An 8259-nucleotide genomic window follows, 5' to 3' on the forward strand; every position below is an offset into this window, starting at 1 on the left:
AAATCTTTCTTCATGTGTGACACAGATGTGAGTCTGAGTGTCAGTGTGAACAGATAAACAGACTGAATCTGACATTTTCAATTCCGATTTGAGACGCTTTCATATGTGGTACTGAAATCTGATACGTATCCAATCTGAGGCAACGGGACTCAGTCTGAACAGCCAGATCGGAATTCATGCGACTTTTACGTCAATCCAGCTCCACATTCGTCATAATAGGCCGTAGGAGAACGAGGCTGCAGCGTCAAAGAACAGTTAAAAGTCTGAAAGCAAAGTTTAAAGAATCCGAGGACGCGAACCAAAGAAGTGACCGCGCCCTTTTTACAGCAAACTCGAACACATTCTGGGTGATGAGTCCAGCTGTCAGCCAGTGAAGCTTCGTGATGGCTCCTGTGATGGTGGCAAAGATGAAGCTGAACCCTCTGGGAGCGACTGGCGCTCGTTGGCGGTCGTGATTGTTTACCTCTGGATGAGCCGCGTGACGCTCTGTTCTTTTGCTCATGAGGGTCAGTTTAGGAGCTGATCTGTTCAGATTGATGTCGCATACAGATCACATTTAAAAGATAATGTGAACAGCCAAACAAAAAAATCAGATTTGGTGAGAAAATCAGATTTGGGCCACTTTTACCTGCTGTGTGAACGTAGCCTTTGACTCACTCAGAAGTGTGTTATGGAGGAGAGGACAGTGAGGAGCAGATTATAAAATTAGCACAGAAGTTTGAGAATAACATACATAAATTTTATGAATAACTGCTTTGTCTGGTTCAGAGCTTTGCTCTACAGTCTTAGAGCACCTCCTTTTTGTTCTTGTTAGCCATGTAGCCGTCATTATAAAAGAGGGGGTAATCTGCAACCTTCTGAACTCAAAACACCTTCCATCGTCCCTGTTAGCGTCAGGGTTTCCCCCCCCCACGGGGAAACAGCAAGGCAAAGGCAACGAGGGCTTGTTAAAAATGCTATTGGAACAGGTGGTTCGACAGCCTGCTTACACTGTTTACAGTGTTCACTCTTAAAAATAAAGGTTATGTTACGCGATGCCATAAAAGAACCAAATTTGGTTCCCTAAAGAGCCCTTCAATCGATGGTTCCTTTTGTAAATGAGTGTGAAGAACCTTTTAAACCTATTTTACGTTAAAAGTTCCTCCATATAATGTAAATGTTCTGCATCAACCAGAAGAGGAAAGTTTGTGAACGAGCTTTAAGTTGGCTAGACGAAGTCTTTGCTACAAAATTCCACGTGGTTGCTGAGGTGTTACTATGTTATTCCGGGTGGTTGCTAAAATGCCAAGAACAATTTAGGAACCTTTAGTTCTAAGAGTGGAGGCTTCAATACCATTTGCATAAAAAGGGACAGAAAATATATCTCAAGTAAACAGTTTAACAGTTTTGTCCAGTAGCATTTCACAGTGTTCTTGAGAGCATATCATGACGAATGGACCAATAGGAATGGTCCGAATTTACTTGGAATAAAATCTCATACTTTAAAAGTTACTGTTTTTTTTTTTCCTGCTCATGTAAAGTTACCGTTTCTGGGATGCGAGGTGTTCCTACAACAGCAACGATGCTTAAAAAACATGTAAAGACTAATCAGTATTGGGCCAGTCTCCCTCTCCCCACGCCTCTCCGTCCTTTCCCGTCCCTCCGATCAGCGGCTCCCTCTCTCCCTCTCCATCTACAGACTCCTCAGAGAGGTCCCGGTATGGAGCGATGGGCTCTAGGGGGCAGCAGAAGCTAAAGGCCACAGCGATGAGGGAGAAGAAAAGGGCCAAGATCTCGATGAAAAAGCTCTCTCCAGGTAAGGCGTAGAGTCCACTGGTATGGCTGGAAGGGCCCAGTGCTTCCTTCTGCACGTTCTGCTGGATTACATATAGACACGCCCCGCTGACCCCCAGGACCACCAAACACAGCAAGGCTGAGGAGAGAGTGAGAAAGGAAGAACAATCATGATGGCAACACAGCCTAACTGCCAGTACTGTGGAGTTACACCAGCTGTCAAAATGGTCCGCAAACATAGTTTTCAGAACTATCACTATTTTTTTATCATCATATCACATATAAATACTCAGAAGACTTGTGTAGGTTCGCTGGTGTTTTTGGGTAGTAAATAAAATGGCTATATTTGCGTTGTAGTCATGGCAACCCCTGGTTCCTATCACCACCACTGTAAAGAAATCTGAGTCTGTAAGCTTCTCTGCAACGAACCATTTCACACCAAACCATCTCAACAACTGAATTATGCAGAAACTTTGAAAAATGGGTGGAATCCCCCTTTAACACTTAGCCATAGTGGAGGGCTATATGATCATGTGCTAACAATATAGTGAGAAATTATGGTAACCATACGCTCACATTAGGAGGCAAAGAGGAACTAAAGATGCCCCAAATTTGCCTCCTGTGGGTGTGTTTAAGGCTGCTCTTTCTGCTGCATGCAAGGCGTAAACGGTTTATATTCTGACAAAAAAAAAAATGTGAAAAATATTTATTCTATGTTTTACTGTTTTTTTCTTAATATATCAATTGTGGATATAAGTTTATATGAGGATAAATGGTACAACTTTGCAATAAAATTGCCCTTAAAATTGATTTAGAATGGTTAATTAATGGTTATTTATTGGGTCATAAACACTTTACAAAACTAATTCATAAGCAGTTATAACACATAAACGAAGTGAGCAATAGTGACCTGTTGCTTGCCAAATAGTGAGCACACATTCATCTATACTGTTAAGGGTCAGATCTTGCTGGTTACTGATCTTATTTAGTGCTTCATTATATACAGGAGCCTGAATTGAGTAATAAGCAGTTATAACAGCAGTGAGACATTATATATACACACACACACACACACACACACATATACATATATATATATATATATATATATATATATATATATATATATATATATATATATATATATATATGTATGTATATATATATATATATATATGTATGTTCATCACATATGACAGCTCACTGCTGCCCTATTTATTTGTGTTATAACTGCTTATTATTCACTTTTAAGGCGTTTTTGACTTAATTAGTAACCGTTAATAAACCAACTTTAAACCATTCATGAACGCTATATTGTAAACTGAATAACACATTTAACGGTAAATCATAAAATGTGCGTAAATGTTATGGCACATTCTATATGTTATGATTTATATTTTTCAATTTGTTTAACTCAGCAAATAAATAGAAATTGAACATTACATTTTGCAGAAAGGGGCTCTTTCTGCTGCTGCCTCTGCCTTCTGTAAGGCTTTCTTCACTCTCCAAAAAAAATCATACACATCATAAACATCTTACCAAACTAATTCATAAGCAGTTATAGCACATAAATGAAGTTCGCAATAATTCATCTATACTGTTAAGGTGCTTCATTACGGTTGTAGTTCATCTGCATTAAATTAACAAACTTCATTTGTCAATTTTGCTTGTCACAGCTACAAACCGCCTCCCTCCAAAGGAAATGACCAGTCGTCTGTCGCTGCGTTGCCTGCTATTGTGAATGCGGGGTCAGGGTTCACCTGTGGAGACATGAAGCGACGACACCAGTCTGGAGTGGCTGAACCCAGCGCCCAGGAAGTCCAAGAAGAAGGAGGAGCTGGAGAGCAGCACAGCGCTGTAGCACATGGCAGCCAGCGTGTAGAGCAGCCTCATCCCGAGTCCATTCACTCCACCCAGAGGACCTACAACAACGGCAAGAACAGCTTCAACAGGAGCGCTACAGTCATATGAGTGACAGTTCTTCTTCATATCAATCGATAACAACTCATATCACTCAGTTTTCATGCCAAATCAGGACACAACAGAAAAACCTTGAAACCTCCCAGGGCTGAGTGATATGGCTGTAGTCCATGACGTGGTGGTGGTGTGTTAGTGTGTGTTGTGCTGGTGCGAGTGGATCAGACACAGCGGTGCTGCTGGAGTTTGTAAACACTGTGTCCACTCACTGTCCACTCTATTAGACACTCCTACCTTGTCAGTCCACCTTGTAGATGTAAGGTCAGAGACGATAGCTCATCTGCTGCCGCACAGTTTGTGTTGGTCATCCTCTAGTCCTTCATCAGTGGTCACAGGACGCTTCCTACAGGACGCTGTTGGCTGGATATTTTAGTTGGTGGACTATTCTCAGTCCAGCAGTGACACTGAGGTGTTTAAAAACTCCAGCAGCACTGCTGTGTCTGATCCACTCAGACCAGCACAACACACACTAGCACACCACCACCACGTCCGTGATAAAATGGACAATGAGCGTAGAAACAAGGAGGTCGTAATGTTATGCCTGATCGGTGTATTATATTATGAAGACCAGCACATGCGTTATAAATGTAATTTGCTAGTTCGCAGGCACGAGTTATCAGGCACAATTTTCCCACTTAAAGCTCATTAAAACAATGTTAAATCATATAATTAAAATTAAAATTGTAACACTGCACTTGTTTAAATTGAGATTTTGATTACAAAAAGACTTTAATCTTTCATCCTTATCTTAATAATAAGTCTGAGTAGTATTTATATACTTGCAGAACGTATAAGAGGCCTCTTTTTGCTACTACCTGTTCATTCTTCAGACCTTTTTACTCTCCATAATTTTGAAACTAAGAACAGCTAACTAGCTAATGCTCCAAACAGCTGTGCTGGTTTCACATCGCCACCTAGTGCATCAAAGTAGTGACTGTTTACAGTGCAAGCCACTAATATCAGATTGTGAAACAGCAAAATCAATCACTTAATCACTTTATCAATAATACTTCAATACTTCTTTGCTTTTTATAATTATTATCACGCCGGTTCAGCTCCTACCGGTGTGTGTGAGGTTCTGTGCAGAGCGCAGTGTGAATGCCACTCCGTAAATGAGCTGCTTGCTGTTCGAGTCTGAGCCGTTCTGTACGTTAATCCAGTTGGGATCGGCGATGGAGGTGCAGAGAGACACCAGAGTGAAGCACTGGCACATGGCGGCGGGGGTCAAACTCAGGGTCATGGTTGGGTCGAAGTGAAGGCCCAGACTGCGGAGGAACAGCACAGAAGATTTGCAGAGAACAAACTTTTCTAAATTTGAGTTTCTTTTATTACTCTCATTATTATTCTGAGATATTTAGTGAGGGAAGGGTGGGGATTAGGGGTGAGGATTAGGGGTGAGGATTAGGGGTGAGGATTAGGGGTCACCCTAATCACCCTAATTTTACTGAAACGTTCAGTCAGTAATGGCGAATGTTTCAAAACTTCTTACTAGCATAACCATGGAAATGACTGTAGCGTAACCATAGAAACAGCTGTAGTGTAAGGTTAGATATGGCTGTAGCACAACCATGAAAACGACTGTAGCATAACAATGGAAACGGCTATAGTGTAATCTTGGAAAGGGCTGTAGTGTAACCATGGAAACAGCTGTAGTGTAACCATGGAAATGTCTGTAGCGTAACAATGGAAACAGGTCTAGCATAACCATGGAAACGGCTGTAGTGTAACCATGGAAATGTCTGTTGCGTAACAATAGAAACAGCTGTAGTATAACCATGGAAACGCCTGTAGCATAATCATGGGAACGCCTGTAGCATAACCATGGAAATGGCTGTAGTGCAACTGTGGAAGCGGCTGTAGTGTAACCATGGAAACGGCTGTCACGCAACCATGGAAATGGCTATAGTGTAACCATGGAAACAGCTGTAGCGTAACCATGAAGTCTGTAGCCTAACAATGGAAACAGCTGTAGTGTAACCATGAAAACAGCTGTAGCATAACCATGTAAATGGCTGCAGCGTGACCATGGAAACAGCTGGAGTGTAACCATGGAAATGGCTGTAAAGTAACCATTGAAACAGCTGTAGCGTAACCATGGAAACAGCCGTAGCCGACTGATCCATACAGCAGTGGTGTAGTTGTACTTCAGATGGAGTTTTTTAATTAATCAGCCGATGTTATGATTACATCATCTAGACAGCTGTGGACAGGGGCTCCACTACAGTGGCTGAAAACAGTTCATTCTTTTGAAACATAAAGGGGAATTCCACCAACGGCTTCTGAAATTCTGCAAAAATTAATAGTTAAGATGTAAACAAAGTCATCTAGAGTGGTTTGGTGTGAAATGCTCCGTTCTAAAGAAACCTACCAAGTGAGAATTGCTCACAGTGGTGGCGATAGGAACCAGACGTCTGAAGAGTTTATTATAGAAAGTTATTACACGAAACAAATTATGCTGGTGGTTTCAGAGAGTAAACACAATTTGCTCTGTAGACACTGGGACTCTTGGTCACTACAACCACCACTGTAGTTTTATAAAGAATGCATCATCAAGTCAAACCACTCTGAATAACTTTGTTTACACCTCAACGACTGATGTATGCAGAAATTTTGAAATATTGGTGGAATTACCCTTTCGTCTGTTGTTAATTAAGTTAGTATTAGTAGTATCAACACATACTTCACATTTAGGGACAAATGGCCAAATTTCACACTGTTCAGCATCTAACCTGAAGTACTTTTTTAAGAAAGTGTGGATAGTAAGCGCCCTGCTAGTAGTGCACTATATAGGGAGCAGGGAGTGGATTTGGGACGCGGCTTATGCCGCTTGTGTTTACTGGAAGTCAACGATAAAGGCGTGCTGTCTGAGGTCGCCCTTAAAACGGTGTTAGTCAGTTTAAATAGTGTAAATTAGTCGTGTTAGCAAGGAAACCTCCAAAACACAGCAACCGTAAACAAGTTGGCTTCCTATTCGCCAGCTTCTTGTTCGAATTTCCCCGTTCCACCTTAAATACTGCTGAGTAACGTTAAGGCGCATCAGGCGCCAGAATGAAACTGCCGGACCATTTAAGGTGGAACGGGGAAATTCGAATAGGAAGCCAACGTCAAAGCTAACAACCGTAACTTTGACCCCATTTTCGAGCAAAATACTCTCACCTGGACTGTTTTTTGGGTCAAAATCTGTCTCTTTTCGCCCACATCGTCGGTCAAAACGACCGTTACTTCACTGAAAGCCGCAGTAATGAATGATCCACATGTCCAGTGACGTTTCGTACGGTCAGCTGACGGCTCGACGAGACGAACAGAGCTTTTATTTCTGTTATTTCGGTCTTCTTTTTGGAGTCGAACGGCTGAGACATCCCGCAAAAGGCAGACAAGTGTGGCAGAAATGTCGTTCGCTCAAGAAAAGCTGTAAAAAAAACGATTAAACGTGATGACAACGCCGAAAAAAGCGGCTGCGATCAGTTCTTATTACACGGTTGTGCAGGATCACTACGCAGCGGTTGGAAGTGCAGCGCCCCCCTGCGGCCGGGCCCCGATACACCAAACACAAGCTTACGAACGGTCCTTAAAGGGGAATTCCACCCATTTTTCAAAATTTCTGCACAACAGAAGCACAGCCAAGGGGTGATAAGGGGTGGCCGGTGCCACTATAGAATGAAGCCTGGCCACCCTTCTGGCCACCACAGTTAGAGAAATTTGAGACAGTCAGCCAACCATCATCAATAAAGCATCAATTATGCTTTACGGTGAAATCTGCCATCAGGGTGAGTATGATGATGCTGCATTTAATAATCAACACATCTTGCTAATTTCCAGAGCAAACAGGTGGATAAACATGCACTGGGTCCCTTCAGTCGTGCCACCCACAATTCACCACAGCTATCTATTTGAAATGTTTTTCTCTTAAAGTTGCTGAAAAGTGATTTAATTTAACTGTTCAAACACAGGATATCCTCTAGAATGACTAGAATACATACTATCAGCTGCACTGATGTAATATTTTATTCATGTGGAAATGATGGACAGATGTATTATGTACAGAGAAAAAAAACAACACATCACTTTTTATGTCATTTTAATATAGAAACACTTTTTTTGTGCCACCCTATTAAAATCTCTGGGGCTTCCTGCACCTCCCCATTCAGCTATAGATACGAGCCTGCTGCATAATCCAGTTGGGATGTAAACAAAGTCATTCAGAAAAGTTTGATGTGAAATGGTTGATTCTAGTCAGGGGTCACCATGTCTGCAACACAAATATAGCCATTTTATTTAGTATTCCAAACCTACATGTCTCTTTTCCAGCTTTTGTATGTTAGAAATGGTCATAAATATACAAAAAAGTATTCTTTGTGTACTACTTTGCCTCTGCATGTGCATCTCTGACATGAAAAATTATTTTAAGGCCAAAATCTTTTTGTTCATCATGTAGTATTGCATGGTGCAGCAACTGAAACAGGTTTGGTGTTGATTCTCACTGCTCTATAGGAAAAGACCAGCGGAAAG

At 41.6% G+C, this 8259-nt stretch overlaps 1 protein-coding gene across 1 annotated transcript; it reads right to left on the bottom strand.

Annotated features, from left to right (window-relative positions):
• Positions 1-1494: 1494 nt before the first annotated feature.
• On the bottom strand, positions 1495-7247 carry LOC118815124 (transmembrane protein 127). Its single transcript, XM_036581060.1, has 4 exons — positions 6907-7247; positions 4813-5015; positions 3534-3695; positions 1495-1912 (listed from the first exon to the last, which is right to left on the bottom strand). The coding sequence occupies exons 2-4, from the start codon at positions 4988-4990 to the stop codon at positions 1584-1586; spliced, it is 669 nt and encodes a 222-aa protein (XP_036436953.1). The 5' UTR covers positions 4991-5015; positions 6907-7247; the 3' UTR covers positions 1495-1583.
• Positions 7248-8259: the final 1012 nt, after the last annotated feature.

Source organism: Colossoma macropomum, unplaced genomic scaffold, assembly GCF_904425465.1.
Source record: "Colossoma macropomum unplaced genomic scaffold, Colossoma_macropomum, whole genome shotgun sequence".
In the NCBI taxonomy this organism is placed as follows: domain Eukaryota; kingdom Metazoa; phylum Chordata; class Actinopteri; order Characiformes; family Serrasalmidae; genus Colossoma; species Colossoma macropomum.